This window comes from Macaca mulatta, chromosome 2 (assembly GCF_049350105.2).
Source record: "Macaca mulatta isolate MMU2019108-1 chromosome 2, T2T-MMU8v2.0, whole genome shotgun sequence".
Taxonomy (NCBI): Eukaryota; Metazoa; Chordata; class Mammalia; order Primates; family Cercopithecidae; genus Macaca; species Macaca mulatta.
In genome coordinates this window covers 15,990,986-16,008,455 of record NC_133407.1, presented here as the reverse complement: position 1 = coordinate 16,008,455, position 17,470 = coordinate 15,990,986, and the positions used below count along the sequence as shown (strand labels likewise).

Sequence of the window (17,470 nt, the reverse complement as noted above, 5' to 3'; positions counted from 1 at the left end):
CAATGGCAGAAGGAAAATATTTGGAAAAAAAAAATTGCAACTAAACAGGCACTTTGTTATTTTTCTCTGAACAACACAATGTAAGTATATACATAGCATTTACAGTGAATTAGTATTATCATCTAGAGATGATTTAAAGTAAACAGGAGGATGTGAATGTTATATGCAAATACTATGCCATTTTATATCTGGGACTTGGGCATCTGTAGATTTTGGTACCTGAGGTGGGTCCTGGAACCAATCCCTCATGGATACCAAGGGATGACTGTACTAATGAATCTCATTTATTAGCTGACACATGTAAATTTAAACATAAGAGAATGCAACAAGTTATTTGAACCTGAATGCAGAGAATAAATACTTTATTAACTGATTACAGTTGAAAGTCACAAACAAAAAAGGGGGTATATTAAGGCAAAGCCATATATATATATATATATGTATAGACAAATCCAAAGATTGTTACCTCTTTACATTTGAATAACCTCTGCATTTTTCTTTTATACATTTAGGCAGTGTGCTTTCTTTTCTTCTCAGTTAAAGAAACACCTTGGCCAGTATTTCTAAATCATATTTTGGTGACAACTTACAGGATCAGTGATTGAGACAATGACTAGTGTATCAAACGCTATCTGATAATTTTCTTAGCATATTCCGTGTGTGGTGGTACATTTATTTTGGTGTGCAAAATCTGACAACTGACGATTTTTCTCTGTCAGCAAAACGAACAAATTTTTAAAAATGATTTTAATAGTTATAACTAAAATAAGCTTAGACTTCCAAGTCAGTCAATGCCCAGATTGCATGTTTTCTGCCCTTCCCCTAAACCCTTTTACGTTTTAAATAGCCTTTAGAATACGATCACATGGTTGTATTTCAGATCTAAAAGTTTTGAGATTTTCAAAATCAAAAATTACTTCCTTATGCAAAATGGCAATGCAAACAGCAATCCTACATAATGTAGAATAATTTTTCTTCTGTATAGCTCCTTCTAAAAAATGGGCAACCACACACACACACACACACACAAAAGACATAAATTTAGTCCATCTGAAGAAGCACTCCAGCTTTGTAATTCCACTTTTGAAGGAAAAGGCAGAGGCATGTTTACTTTATCCCAGAAAACTGAATAAATGGCTTTATTTGGTATCTTCAAGAAGCTTCTCCTTCCGTAGGAGATGTAGGTGTTGTGGGAGAAACTGTAACTGGTTTTCGTGTAATTCTATCTAGTTCCGCATGAACATCTAAGACAGGCTTCTGGCCTACATTGAAGAAAAAGAAAAGAAACAAGATTTAGATATAAGTGAAAGTATCGTTTTCACCAATATCTCTTCATTTAAAAATTGCTAACACTTTCATTAACTTTATTTAGCATACTAAATTATATAAACAACCCTTAATTTAAAAATTTCAAGCCAGATGTGGTGGCTCACGCCTGTAATCTCAGCACTTTGGGAGGACAAGGTGGGAGGATCACTTCAAGTGAGGAGTTCGAGACCAGCCTGGCCAACATGGTGAAACCCTGCTGTAATCCCAGCTACTCGGGAGGCTGAGGCAGGAGAACTGCTTGAACCCGGGAGGTGGAGGTTGCAGTGAGCTGAGATCACACCACTGCACTCCAGCCTGGGCAAGAGTGAGACTCTGTCTAAAAAATAAAAAATAAAAAAAAAAATACATTTCAAGAAAAAACAAATTCCCTCATTTTAAATTGTAGATCTGTTACCAAATGGAGTTAAAACTGGCACCTATCATTTAACCTCATAAAGGTTTTTTTTTTTTTTTTTAAGGCACAGGACAATAAGAACAGTAAAACAGAAAACAGCAACAAAAATTTAGCATCTAGAGAAGATGATGAGTGGTAACAATAGATGACAATAAAAATGTAGCAAGGATATGGAGAAACAAACTTTCCTAACCTTCTGACTATTTAAAATGATACAGCATTTTGGAAAACATTCTGGCAGTTCTTCAAAACCTTTGTTTAAACCGAGTTACTGCACAACCCAGTAATTCCACTTAGGTAGTTACCCAAGAGAATTACAAACAAATATCCACACAAAAATGGATGTTCAAAGCAGCACCATATTAATAATAGTCAAAAAGTAGATGAAACTCAGATGTCCATCACCCAGTAAATGGATAAATGAAATGCGGTATAGCCATATAATGAAATATTATTCAGCAATTAAAAAGGAATGAAGGCTGGGCGTGGTGGCTCACACCTGTAATCCCAATACTTTGGGAGGCTGAGGTGGGCAGATCACTTGAGGCCAGGAGTTTGAGACCAGCCTGGCCAACATGGTGAAACACCATCTCTACTAAAAATACAAAAACTAGCTGGGCATGGTGGCAGGTGCCTGTGATCCCAGCTACTCGGGAGGCTGAGGCAAGAGACTCACTTGAACCCTGGAGGCAGAGGCTACAGTATCACGCCACTGTACTCCAGCCTGGGCAACAGAGTGAGACTCCGTCTAAAAAAAAAAAAAGAAAAAGAAATGAAGTATTGATACATACTACAACATGTATGACTTTCAAAAACATTTGTTAAAGCCATACATTGTATAACTCCATTTACATGAAATGTCCAGATAGGCAAATCCACAGAAGAAAGAGAGAAGATTCAAGGTTTCTTTTGGGGAGATAAAAATGTTCTAAAATCAAATTATGGTAATGGCCTGCCCAACTTAGTAAAGATACCAAAACCACAGAATTATGCATCAGTGAACTTCATTATATCTCAATAAAGCTGTTATTTTAAAAAAGTGACTTGCTCCCCATACGCATACCTGACTTTTTGGCGGATGGTGGTAAACCACTGCTTCCACCTCCAGCCCCACCTGCAGGGCTACCACCACTTACACCAGGGCCTCCTGGAGAGCCAGTCTTTTTACTCAACAAACTGTTGAAGAAATTTGCCAGAACGCCTTCACTTGTAGCTCCAGCTATTTAAAAAAAAAAAAAAAAGCTTTAGTCAAAACATAAGATTTTTCCATAATTATTATAGTAATCACACACAGAAAATGAATAAACTTAAAATTTAAGAGTTTTATATTCCAAATTCAAGTCTAGTTTGATCTTTTGATGCTGAGTAATTTCTTTAATGAGTAAACTTTAAGAGTGTAATATTTAAAAATTAGAATGTTATTTTTAAAAGGTCAAAGGTATTTTAAACAAAAAGATGTTATATACTAATATATATCTCCCTTTTGAAAAGAATTCTTTAAAAATAGAACTGTTGAGAAATTGCCTCAAATATTAGGTATCCTACATGAAAACCGGTAGCAGTTCCCAGAGATAAATGGGCAAATGATAGCAATAAACAATTCACAGAAGAGAAACAAAAATACAAGGAAAATACTAGGGGAAAAACTCTTATTAGGTAGTATTTAAAGCATGTTAATTAGGTTGTGGTAAAACTGCAGCACTCAATGTTGATGACATGCAAAGTTGAATAATCCATTTGAAAAAATATTATCCAAAGGCATAAAAACATAAACTCTTTGACCTACTAATCCAATTTATGGCAATTGTTCCTACAGAAATAACTATTATGCATATAGTTTTTTTTCTTTATGTTAATTGCAGATTACCTACTATAGTGTAAATTGTGAATTTCTTCAATGATCTACCAGGAAAGTGATTAAATATAACAAAACTTCTATCATGGAAATGATACATCACAAATACACTGTAAAATGGTTTACAATCTGATTAACTATGAGATTATATGTCCATAGAGACAAAGCCTAAAAGATACTGCACAAGAATGAAAATAGTTATGGCAAAAGGTGGAATTTTAGATTTCTATCGTAAAATGTATTGTCTTGTTATCTCCTAAAAAGAGATGTACCTTTCATGTTTGGATCAATTTTTTTTGACCCAGCAGGGATGGGTGATACGCTGGCAACATTAGATGATACAGATCTATTTGGTGTTCGCGGGGAGCCTCCTGGGACTCTTGGTGAGGCATCCTATTAAAAATAGGAAAATACAATTATAAAAACCTGAAACTTCCATTTTCACAAAAGTTATTATTGTAAAAAGAAATTACTTTGCAACTATCCCCTGTTCTGCTGGTACTTTTATAATGCAAGCCATTGACAAAATTGTTAGCAATCCTGTCCTCATTATTAGAGAATGCCAGACAGAGGCTCATTACATTTTAACATACTAATTTTCCTTTCACAGAAAATAAAGAACATATTGACTGATGATGTATAGTTACAAGCTTGGGAGTCAGATTTGGTTTCCAATCTGGACTTGTATTCTACTAGCTTTATAATCTCAGGCAAGCCACAATGTCCTCCCTAAGGCTCCCATTTCCTCATCTGCAAAATGGGGCTAATAACAGCTCTGCCTCATAAGGTGGTTGTGAGAATTTGTAAAATGACACATAAATGGCTGAGTATTGACACACAACAAATGTTACCAATAGATCTTTACACTTTTAAAATCTCACAAATTACAGAAGAATTCTGAATTCAAGTTTATATCAAAGCACACCCATATGAAATATGTACATAATTAAGAAAAAAGAACTAAAATAATATGTACTGCATTTTAATCATTTTGTCAAAATTTGTAATACTGACCACAGGCCTTCCAGCTGCAGTTGGTGGCTGCTTTGCTAAAAGGGACTGAAAAAAACCAAAATAATCCTAGTTTAGACATTCATAGCATATACTGGTGTATTTTTAAAGAAAATACACACAAGAACAGTTTACTTATTAACCATACTAAGTCTGCTTCTGATATAATTTCATACCTGTAGCTTCATAAGAAACACTTGATCATCTTCTGCCATAATTTCCTTCTCATGTACAAACTGAAATGAGCAACGCACAAATGAGCAAGTTTAATATATTATGCTAACACCATTAGTAACTTATTCTCTAGATTAATTAAAAAACAGTTCAAGAATGTGAACATTACCTATACTATATTTACGTTCACATGTGTGAGCTGCCCTACCCAAGGCCTCCAGCAGAGATGTCCAGTAATTAGCTACAGTTCTAGAAATGTTCTATTATCTCTGCTGTTCAGTATGGCAGTCACTAGCCACCAGTGGCTACTGAGCACTTGAAATGTGGCTAGTGTTACTAAGGAATTGATTTTTAATTTTATCTAATTTTACATTTAAAAGGCATATGAGGCAAGTGGCTACTGTGTTGAACAGCACAACCCTAGAGTCACAAGCATATTAATCATGCTTACAAAATTTGCTAAACAGCAGTTACGGTGTTTTAAAAGGGCCATTAATATCCTAGTTAAGTGAAATGCAACTTGTCCCTTGCTTCTCTGAAATCAAAATATAATGGCTCTTCTATGAGCTGAGTAATTAGGAAAAGGAATTGCAAAGTCTCCTGCTTCTATTCTTGCTGTATAACACATACCCAACCTATTTTCTTCCCAGGAGCCAGTGATTCTTTTAAAAGGTTAAGTCAGATTATATCACTCCCCTGCTCAAACTCTCAATCACTTTCCATCTAACTCAGAATGAAACCTAAAGTCCTTACTGTAGCCTAATGATAAAAGACCCACAATAACTTAATTCTGCCTCACATCTCCTAGCACTCTAACCTTCCTCACAGCTCTTTCCTGCTCTGTCTTCCTCATACATTTCTGCTTCAGGGCATGTGCACTTTTAGTTCCCTCTGCTTTCAGCATTCTCCCCTCTTTATCAAAGACGTTCCCCCAGCGTTCATAAACAGCATGCCTCATAGCCCAGTCCCCTCGCTTATTCTCCCTACACCCTGCTTTATTTCTGTAGCACTTATCACTACTTGACAGGTGTCTATATATTGGTTTATTATATGTATCACTCTCCTTCCCATTTAGCACTTAGAACCTAAACAGGGCCTGAGGTGATACTCAATAAATATTTGTGGAATGAATAAAAGAAAAAGATAAATTAAAAAAGCATAATCTGTTAGTAAAAGAATGCAAAATATTTTTGCTCTTTTATTTTTATGTATGCATTTCTTTTAATAAATATCCAAACCAAATACCACACCAACTGATTTTTCATTTGACTTTTTCATTTTTTCTTTTTTTTGGAGTCTCACTCTGTTGCCCAGGCTGGAGTGCAATGGTGCCATCTCAGCTCACTGCAAGCTCCGCCTCCCGGGTTGAAGCGATTCTCATGCCTCCGCCTCCCAAGTAGCCGGGATCACAAGCACGCATCACCACGCCTGGCTAATTTTTGTATTTTTAGTAGAGACAGGGGTTCACCATGTTGGTCAGGCTAGTCTCGAACTCCTGACCTCGTGATCCGCCCACCTCGGCCTCCCAAAGGACTGGAATTACAGGTGTGAGCCACCGCGCCTGGCTAACCTTTTTTTATTACTAACAATAACCCACGAACAGAAGATGGATGCTTTATGAGTGTTTGGATTCTGAAGACTCTAAATCAAAATTATTTTTTCTTGATACGTATGTCAAGATTAAAGTCAGTCAGTGAGAAATACCACCAGTTGAGTGTCCTTCATCCGAAATGCTTGCGACCAGAAGTGGAAGTGTTTCAGGTTGCTGAATATTTGCATTAATACCTACCAGTTCAGCATCCATGATCTGAAAATCCAAAACGTTTCAATAAGCATTTCCTTTTGAGAGTCATGTTGGTGCTCAAAGTGTTTCAGATTTTTGAGCATTTTGGATTTTCAGATTAGGGATAGTCTATTTATGCAAATACTCGTTTTTATAGAGCTTTCAGAAACATCTCTATCTATAGAACACTATACACTGCTTAACATGAAATCAAGATATAAGAAAGCAGTGTATCTTCTGGCATCTGATTTAATAGATAGAGTTAAGACTAAAACTGGGCTGGGCGCAGTGGCTCACACCTGTAATCCCAGCACTTTGGGAAGCCGAGGGAGGCGGATCACTTGAGGTTCGGAGTTCGAGACCAGCCTGGCCAACATGGTGAAACCCACCTCTACAAAAATACAAAAAAATTAGCTGGGCAAGATGGTGGGTGCCTGTAATCCCAGCTACTTGGGAGGCTGAGGCGACAGAATCGATTGAACCTGGGAGGCGGAGGTTGCAGTGAGCTGAGATCATGCCATTTTACTCCAGGCTGAGCGACACAGCGAGACTCCGTCTCAAAAAAAAAAAAAAAAAAAAAAAAAAACTAAAACAATATAAAAAATTGCAAGTTCTTGGATAGCTGTGAGCTAATGTGGGTAACTAACTGGAGAGAAGATCCAAGACCTGCCTCAAAAGATAGAACCAACAGAATTATTCTAGCAATGTCTTCTTGGCTCTTGGCCAAGCTCTAGATTGGAAAGTTCACGGCTTCTACCTATTCAAACTCTGTAAGATCCACATATTCACTCATGCCAATCTCTGATTTCCAAGGCACTATATTAGAATATGGATTCTGCACTAACAATTGCTAATATAAATATGCCAAGGGCAAAGATTTAATTAGCTGAATAGCTGATGTATATTTTGCTAAAACAAATCCTTATGTAAACCGTACATTAGAAACACACCCAAATTATACTTAGAAAGCCTCCAGATGGAAAAAGAACATTTTTGCCTTTCTATCTTCAATCTTAAAATATGGACTTCCCCTCAGTCTAAAGTCTAAATATTGAAATTATTTACTAAAATGGTTACCTTTCGAACAGGTGGTTTAGTTATGATGTCTTCAAAATTATCTTCTGCTTTTAATGTTTGAAAATTTTCATGTAATATTCCTATTTTCTTATCATTATCCCACCCTGCTGGACTGGAAAGAAACACATATGGTAAATTCTCAAGCGTTTATATAGTCATTCTTGCATTCAGTCCAAGATCATGTAAAAGGAACACTTTTACGAAGTCAATCTGAACAATTATGTAAAACGAATTAGCTTTTTATTATGATGTCCATGATGTCCACGTTTTACTAATTTCTACTTAAAATGAAATCCTGGGCAACATGCCAAAATCCCATCGCTACAAAAAATACAAAAGGAAAAGAATTAGCTGGGCATGCATGGTGGCATACACCTGTAGTCCCGGCTACTTGGGAGGAGGTTGAGAGAGGAGCTTGAGCCTGGGAGGTAGGGGCTGAAATGAGCCGAGATTGCGCCACTGCATTCCAGGATGGGCAACAGGAGTGAGACCCTGTCTCAAAAAAGATTACCAATATTACAAATGTCATTGGTGTTAACTTGGGAGAAGGGGGCACTAATTATTACCTCCTAATTTTATATGGTTATCTTTTTTTTTGAGACTGAGTCTTGCTCTGTTGCCCGGGTTGGAGTACAGTGGCTCAACCATGGCTCACTGCAGCCTCCATCTCCCAGGCTCAAGTGATCCTCCCACCTCAGCCTCCCAAGTAGCTGAACCACAGGTGCGTACCACCACACCTGGCTGATTTTTAAACTTTTGGTAGATATGGGATCTCACGATGTTGCTCAGGCTAGTCTTGGGCTCTTGGGCTCAAATAATCCTTCCACCTCAGCCTCCCCAAGTGCTGGGATTTTAGGCACGAGCCACTGCGCCTGGACTATTCAGGTAATTTTTTTTCTTTTTTCTCTCTTTTTTTTTTTTGAAATGGAGTCTCACTCTGTCACCTAAGCTGGAGTGAAGTGGTGCAATTTCGGTTCACTGCAACTTCTGCCTCCCAGGTTCAAGTAATTCCTGGGCCTCAGCCTCCCAAGTAGCTGGGACTATAGGTATGCACCACCACACCTGGGTTAATTTTTGTATTTTTTATTAGAGGGGGGTTTCGCCATCTTGGCCAGGCTTGTCTCGAACTCCTGACCTCAAGTGATCCGCTCTTGGCCTCCCAAAGTGCTAGGTATTAGAAGCGTGAGCCACCGTGCTCAGCCAGGTAACTTTTTAAAAGCATGTCTAGATCACATATTTGGCCATTTATCTATCATAATCAATTAAAGAATAAGCAGATACAATACACTAATATAGGCAACCAGTAGACAGTTTAGCTATAATAGTAAAAACCTTTGAAAAAGGGTTCAGGCCAGCAGTAAATCTAAAAGGCAATAATAGATAAATCAAGACAGGTTATAAACAAAAACCAATCTAGGAACAGATAGATTCTCACTTACTCATCATGGAAAGGTCTATTGGTCCCAACTCAAAACTGAAAATATGATTCACCATCAAATAGTAGCAATAATACATGATAAAATTACGTATTTAAGAGTGCACTTACATAAATACTGCATCCTTTTCCACAACAACAGCAGGAATCTTATAGGGAAATCCATATAGTTTCTGAACGATGTATTTATATACTAAGTCTATATTTTTGTTTTCTTTTACTGAAGTGTAAATAAGTGCTGCACCATCTGAATAATATGGTTAAAGAAAATTCTGGACAAATATCATGAGCAAACACCATAAAATTCTGTGTTTTCAGCTTAACTTTTATTTCTATGCATTTTGGTTTCAGAAATAACTCTAAAGGTATACTATATGGTAATCAAGAACTTCAAAAGTAAAAAATACTACCTTCATATGGGCTACAATTGATAAAAGAATTTTTACATGATCAATTTAACCTAGGAAGGTAGAAGTCTCATTAAGTAAAGGTAAATCTAGAAATACTGACACTACTACTACTTCTATATTTAAAGCACATGAAAGGAAAATTTTTATGACTTTAACTTTCCTAAACTTCATGGAGGGGATATTACTTATCAACAGCTGTTTTGTTTGCCTTTTCAACAAAAATGGTATGTAACAGTGCTTCTTTGTAGTTTTTACTAAAGACAGGAATTAAGACTTCAGGGATAAGGCTCAGGACACTCATTGCAGAGGGCAAAAGAAACCCAGTGTTGAAAGGTGAACCAGCAGGTACCAATGAGGAAGCTTTCAGGAATAACCCAAGGCAAAAGCACATTTCATGACAAAACTTGAAATCACACAACCTCACATGAAGATGACCTTTTATCCAAAAGACACAGTGGATGTAAATATTAAGACATACGTGGACAATGTGACCACTGACCACTGATGGGTTCAGAGTGGCTCACCCAGCTAATTTTTTTGTATTTTTAGTAGAGACGGGGTTTCACCATGTAAGCCAGGATGGTCTCGATCTCCTGACCTTGTGATCCGCCCACCTCGGCCTCCCAAAGTGCTGGGATTACAGGCATGAGCCACCACACCCGGCCCTGTATTTACATTTTTAAGTATAGCATTAAATAAATGATTAAAGAGACTGTTTATTCTCAAATTTTCTAATCCCCAAAGATAACATTAAAAAAGGGCTATAGATACCTATACTACAATTACTCCCACTTTTTATTTTATTTCTGAAGACATTATGATAGACTAGTATCCTTTAACTCAACCAACTCAGCCATTTGGTGACAAAAGAGAAAGGCCCATAAAGAGAAAGAACAGAAGGGAAAAGGGGAAAGGGAAACTATCAGTGTCAAGTGATCTCACTCAGGCTTTCTATAAGTGGTCCTTAAATTAAATGCCCACTAATGAAAATGATTTATAAATTGTAGACACTATAAACATGTGTGTATTACTCATTACTATCTATTCCTAATATCATTTCATTACATTTCAGACTCAAAAGCTTTGGCTGGGGAATGCAACTGCAAAATATCTGATCCAAGAGGGTTGGTGAGTTTACTCTTCAGTGTATTCAAGGTGTAACTAAGTTTTCAACAGTAAAGTCTCTAAAAAGTATTCACTGTTAACTTTCATTTTCTCCCTCTTTTAGATGTAATTATTACTCACTGGCTTACCTAATCCTTGCAATCTAGATTAACAAGACTTTCTATGATAGATTTTCCAGGAAGGTTTCTAACGTATAGATGATTCTCCAGCCTCCCTTTGGAATACTCTAATCCAATATGTCTAGATAGGCAGAGCCAGATATTGAAACCACTGTTAGGCTATATGTGGAGAAGATGACAACACACTAAATAAATTAAAAATGAAAACACAGAAAACGCAATATTGACTTTGCCCTACCACCCACCAACAAATACAGTTTTTCAATCAGATCTGTTCATACAGCTTACTAGACTTTTCCACATACAATTGATAATTATTTTTCTTTTTTTTTTTTTTTTTTTCTTTGAGACGGAGTCTCGCTCTGTCGCCCAGGCTGGAGTGCAGTGGCGCGATCTCGGCTCACTGCAAGCTCCGCCTCCCGGGTTCACGCCATTCTCCTGCCTCAGCCTCCCGAGTAGCTGGGACTACAGGCGCCCACAACCGCGCCTGGCTAATTTTTTGTATTTTTAGTAGAGACGGGGTTTCACCGTGGTCTCGATCTCCTGACCTTGTGATCCGCCCGCCTCGGCCTCCCAAAGTGCTGGGATTACAGGCGTGAGCCACCGCGCCCGGCGATAATTATTTTTCTTAAGCATACTTGAAACACAGCAAATCAAAGTAATATACTTCAATATTTGCTTTTCTATCTCGAAATATCCAAATATAAATAATTTGGGAATTAAAATGAAATTTCCAACCAGAGGCAGAAGGAGAAATGTTTACAGAATTTCTCAAGTCCATCAATTTAATTCTTTTAACTTTAAAAAACAAAAAAAGGTAAAGTGGAAAGTGGTACACTGAATCAATAATGTATTTAAAAGGATACACTGTAAACAAAACTTCCGGATATGTGACTGAATAAAATCAAAATGTTCATCTCTGTAGTCATGTTCTTTCTCCAATACACTAATGGCATCACACTGTTAAGTTAAAATAATTAAAAATAATACATTTAAAATAATCAAAACTAAATATAGTAATGTAAACAGTTCAATTCTGGATAGGGGAACATCATAAAAGTACCACTCTGATATGGTAAATGAACAGCAGGACACAGAATATCAAGTGCTCTATGAACGTGGAGGGACTAACAGATAATTTTATCTTTTTAAAAAGCATTAACTTCTATGTTAACGTTAAATCTGGTCAGAATACCAAAGAGAAAGTTTTAGTACATAAGGGAAGGAAGAATAACAAGCCTAGCGTGTTCTAAGAAATCATACTTGCTAACTCAACTACTTATATAACCTGGAACAAAGTTTTAAAAGATCTAACATCCATTTTAGTTTTATAAAACTCTTCTGCATATCCAGGGAGTCTCTACTTCTCACCATTTCTTCTTTGTTCCTGTGTTTATCTGATAATTCTCAAGTGACCTTAATTTCTTTTCTGGTGTTTTTATTCACGCTTATTACAATCTCAACTAATAACAAAATAAGGAAATTACAACTGATTTTTGAAATGTCACCCGTACAATCAATGAGACAATTCTGAATGCTGCTTGCTACAGAAAAATGCTAAGAAAAATACAAAGAAGTCATGTTCAAATATCACAACATCCAAATAATTTCACCAAAACACTTCTGAATTGAAGGTGTAAAATATAAAAATAAACATTTAATAATGGTCATTACACCCAATATTAGTTTCGGGTTAAATTTGCTATGTATTTTTTTGTTACATATATATATATACACACACACACTATATATATATATATATATATATATATATATATATATAAATAAATAAAATAAAATAAAGTAACAACAACAACAAAAAAACCTAACAGGGTGCAGTGGTATGCGCCTGTACTACTTCGGAGGGTGAGGAGGGAGGAGTGAGCCTAGGAGTTCAAAGCTAGCTGGGCAACATAGCAAAACTCTCCATAAAAATGAAAATAAAAACATATATACGGCACGGAACAGTCTCATTACAGAATTATAATAAGCATTTCATTGCCCATTTTATCAAATACAGTGATTTCAAAAGATTAAAAATAATTATTATACTTTGACTTAATGACACTTTTGGAAAGGCATGGTGGTTTAGTATTAAATAAAAATATTTTAAGGCTGGGTGCGGTGGCTCACGACTGTAATTCCAGCACTTTGGGAGGCCGAGGCAGGCGGATCACAAGGTCAGGAGATCAACACCATCCTGGCTAACACGGTGAAACCCCATCTCTACTAAAAATACAAAAAAATTAGCCGGGCGTGGTGGCGGGGGCTGTAGTCTCAGCTACTCGGGAGGCTGAGGCAGGAGAATGGTGTGAACCCGGGAGGTGGAGCTTGCCACGAGCCAAGATAGCACCACTGCACTCCAGCCTGGGCGACTGAGCAAGATTCCATATCAAAAATAAAATAAAATAAAATAAAAATATTTTAACTGAAATCAGAGGATCTGGACTTAAGACAAGAAACTTAGTCTCTCTGAAATCTCCATTTCTGGAGTCTTTAAACTGATGGCATTGAACCACTATACTTCTCTCCCTTTGGAAACACACATTTCTCCATATGCCTAACACATTTTAAAAGTTCATAAACTGAAATACATCTGATAGTGTCTTAGATTTTATGAAATACAGTAGATGATCTCTTCTGGTTTGAAAATGTTATGACTCTATGACTCACTTGATACTGATTCCGGACCCTTTAAGCTTAACATTTTTCTTTTGGAAAGTAAGACTGCTTTTCATAAGGCATGTAGTGCTGTAAAATGGAACCAACTTCCAGTAAACAAACAGCTCTTCACCAACCAAAACAAAATAAAAAACAAATCACACAGAAGGATTTCAGTGTGAGATTTTAAGATACTGTTTTACAGAAAAGGTGTACGTAACAACTATACCAGAACCACCACTTGAAAGCAGATGGCAGACTTTAACTTAATTATTTTAAATGCTGTCACTCCATTCCTTTGTTATGGATCATTTTTGTAGTAAAGTAAAACCTAAGGTAGGTTTTAAATACTTTAATCAATTTTACTCCAACAATAAATAAATTCTATACCCTCCTTTAATTTTATATGCGCAAATTTTACATGTTAAAAAGCATTAATTTCAGGTCTGAAAAGGACTTATGTTCTGTCATTTTCTTAACTATTCCATGACTTACAAACAGTAAAAACATACACTCAGGACCAAGCGGGGAGAACATGAACTTGATCTTTTTATTATTATTATTAATATTATTTGAGACAGAGTCTCACTCTGTCACCCAGGCTGGAGTGCAGTGGTACGATCTCGCCTCACTGCAAGCTCTGCCTCCCAGGTTCATGCCATTCTCCTGCCTCAGTCTCTCGAGTAGCTGGCACTACAGGCACCCGCCACCACGCCTGGCTAATTTTTTGTATTTTTAGTAGAGATGGGGTTTCACCGTGTTAGCCAGGATGGTCTCGATCTCCTGACCTCATGATCCGCCCACCTCGGCCTCCCAAAGTGCTGGGATTACAGGTGTGAGCCACCGCGCCCGGCTGATCTATTATTTTTAAATTAATTATTTATTTATTTTTGAGACAGAGTCTCGCTCTGTCGCCCAGGTTGGAGTGCGGTGGCACGATCACTGCAAGCTCCGCCTTCCAGGTTCCCAGGCTTGAGCCACCGCACCTGGTCTTCTATTAATTATTTTTAAAGGAAACTTAATTTTATTACAAAACATATACAGTGAAATAACCAATAATATAATTTTGATAATAGTGATCCTATCAGAACCTTTTTAAAAACCAGAAACACTTGATAACTGCATGTCAACTTCATATAATGAGCACGGCTACATGTTTAAAAGTCGATTTTAAGTACATAATCCTCTGACATTAGAGAACATATAAAAATTCAATGTTGAGGCTGGGTGCAGTGGCTCACACCTGTAATCCCAGCACTTTGGGAGGCCAAGGTGGGTGGATCACCTGAGGTCAAGAGTTTGAGACCAGCCTGGCCAACGCGGTGAAAGCCCATCTCTACTAAAAATACAAAAAATTAGCTGGGAATGGTGGTGGGCACCTATAATCCCAGCTACTGGGGAGGCTGAGGCAGGAGACTGCTTGAACCAGGGAAGCGGAGGTTGCAGTAAGCCAAGATTGTGCCATTGTGCTCCAGCCTGGGCAACAAGGGCAAAATTCCGTCTCAAAAAAAAAAAAAAAAAAGTTGAAAAACAAGTTTATAAAAACCAATAAACTATCATTTTACCTGTAATTATTTCTATTAAACTGACTGATCATACAATGAAGTTCAATGGAAATTATGAAAATGAGATTCAATCATGAGTATTTGAAATAACATTTTCTTTCAAAGAAACTATAATTAAGACCACAAAAGCAACATGTTAATATCATTCAATACTTTAAACTATTATTTGTTAACAAAAAATCATCTAGGAGAACTAATGTGTTAACTCCAAAAAACCTGGAAAACAAAACAGTTGTTCATCCTCAGTGAATATCAGTAGCAGAATCCCTAGGAAGCAAACTAACCTTTGTGCAAACTACTAGTACTGGAATGCCCAAGTTATGTGTAAGTGTATCCGCACCCAGAGGTAAAACTACACTGTCATCTTTGTCCTCTTGTGACGCAGTATTTCTTCTCTGGGGAGAAGCTGGGAAGTCTTCTCCTGGTTCTACATATTCTTGGAAGTCTCTAATCACTGAAAATCAAAGTAAACACAATTTAGAAATTGCTTTATTTCAGCAGGTAACTTTTCTTGCCATAATCTAAAGATAAAATTTACTCCAATTTATACTTAGTCTTGTATAAGAGAAAAAACAAAAAGGGTTTGAGAAACCTATTTCAAAGAGAATATACAAACAACGAACCCACATTAATAATTAGGAGGCAGAATACTACTACTGCATGGGATGGCTCTACAAAGTAGGGTTCTATCTAGACCTGGCTCAATTTATGCAAACTCTTTTGGTCAAGTCACAATTGGTTTTGTCTCTCTACCTTCTCTAATTCACAAAAGGCACTATACAGATAAAAGAAAAATAAATGTGGGAGAAAAAAATCCCACAATTTAAAAGACAGCCTAGATGACTTTCTAATACTAACTCCTTTCACTAAACCCTTTACTCAGGTCTCTCCTTTTTTACCTAGGCTCAATCTTGGTCCATGCTCATTCTGCAACCCTGGTACAACTTAATGAAATATTACCAGTGCCAATCAGTTTTTAGGAGTTATTTGCAAGGTTGTCAAAATTGTCACTAAAAAATATAAAGTAAACGTGAACGTAACGAGAGACTTGAAAATGTATGTTTAGACTCAGTAATTATTCTCCTAGGAATTCTCAAGGGCACAATCAGTCATGCACACACAGGGATTTCCATATAACTCTTTTCTTCATGTTTAAAAGCAAAACACATTTGGAAACAAACTGTCCATAGCATAGGATTAAAATGGTATATGAGAAAAAATTATACACAACTATAAAATGTCAAGTTTTCAAAGAATATTTAATGTTGCAGGAAATAGTAACATTAAAAGAGATATAAATAAAGCCAAAGTATGATTCCAGCTTAGAAATAAAAATACTGGGAAAAATACACAAAAGTTTGATTTACTGATTTACTGATTTGAGACAGGGTCTTGCTCTGTCACCCATGCTGGAGTGCAGCGGTGCAATCATGGCTCACTATAGCCCTAACCCAAGTGATCTTCTAGCTCAACCTCCTGAGTAGCTACAGGCATGTGCCACCACACCTGGCTAACTTTTTATTTTATTTTTGTAGAGACTGGGGTCTCACTATGTTGCCCAGGCTGGTCTCGAACTCTGGGCTCAAGCAATCCTCCCACCTCAGCAAACCAAAGTGTTGGGATAACAGGGGTGAGCCACTGTGACTGGCTATTTTCTTTTTCTTTTCTTTTCTTTTTTTTTTTTGAGATGGAGTCTCACTGTGTCACCAGGCTGGAGTACAGTGGTACAACCTCGGCTCACTGCAACCCCCACCTCCTGTGTTCAAGTGATTCTCCTGCCTCAGTCTCCCAACGGACTGGGACTACAGGTGCCCACCACAAAGCCCAGCTCATTTTTGTATTTTTAGAAGAGACAGGGTTTCACCATATCGGCCAGGCTAGTCTTGAACTCCTGACCTTGTGATCCACCTGCCTTGGCCTCCCAAAATGTTGGGATTACAGGCGTGAGCCACTGCGCCCAGCCCTATTTTCAATTTTCAAAAAACAAAGAATGTACATTATTACTTACTTAGAAAAAAAATGTGTGTTTTCTCTTTAAGTAATTATGAGCCAGATCTTTGGATCGTGAAGACTGACTCATATGGAGGAAAACTGTTCTGAATTTACATGGGGTCAAGGAATAGGGAATCCCGAACAGTTGGGCACCGTTCCCTCCAGAAACACAGGGGTCTGTATTAACCCTTAGCAGCCTTGGTGACTACCACCCTTAAGATCAGAGGCTGTAATCTAACAGTGGCTACCAAATTTTATCATGCACCAGAATCACTTCAAAGGCTTGTTAAATCCCAGATTACTGTTTCCACCCTCAAGAGTTTCTAGTTCAGTGGTCTAGGATGGGGAGTGAAAAATGTGTATTTTTGACATGTTCCCAGCTATACTGATACTAGTGCTGCTGGTCCAGGGAACCACAGTTGAACAACTACTACTCTAGAATAAATCTAGACTTAGAGAAGAACAACAACAAAAACTCCACAGGCAATAGTAAACAAACAAACAAACAAACAAAATTAAAAGTATTTAGACATCTCTTTC

The 17,470-nt window shown here is 37.2% G+C and overlaps 1 protein-coding gene across 1 annotated transcript in view; it reads right to left on the bottom strand.

Annotated features, from left to right (window-relative positions):
• Window positions 1–333: 333 nt before the first annotated feature.
• DYNC1LI1 (dynein cytoplasmic 1 light intermediate chain 1) overlaps window positions 334–17,470 on the bottom strand; it is a 44,512-nt gene continuing 27,375 nt past the window's right edge. The window contains exons 5-13 of the mRNA XM_015132392.3: window positions 15,223–15,392; window positions 11,579–11,672; window positions 9,170–9,305; window positions 7,624–7,735; window positions 4,766–4,825; window positions 4,593–4,637; window positions 3,851–3,971; window positions 2,787–2,942; window positions 334–1,262 (exon numbers count right to left, since the gene is read on the bottom strand). Of these exons, the coding sequence (XP_014987878.1) occupies window positions 1,153–1,262; window positions 2,787–2,942; window positions 3,851–3,971; window positions 4,593–4,637; window positions 4,766–4,825; window positions 7,624–7,735; window positions 9,170–9,305; window positions 11,579–11,672; window positions 15,223–15,392 (1,004 nt within the window). The 3' untranslated portion in view covers window positions 334–1,152. The remainder of the gene's footprint in view (window positions 1,263–2,786; window positions 2,943–3,850; window positions 3,972–4,592; window positions 4,638–4,765; window positions 4,826–7,623; window positions 7,736–9,169; window positions 9,306–11,578; window positions 11,673–15,222; window positions 15,393–17,470) is intronic.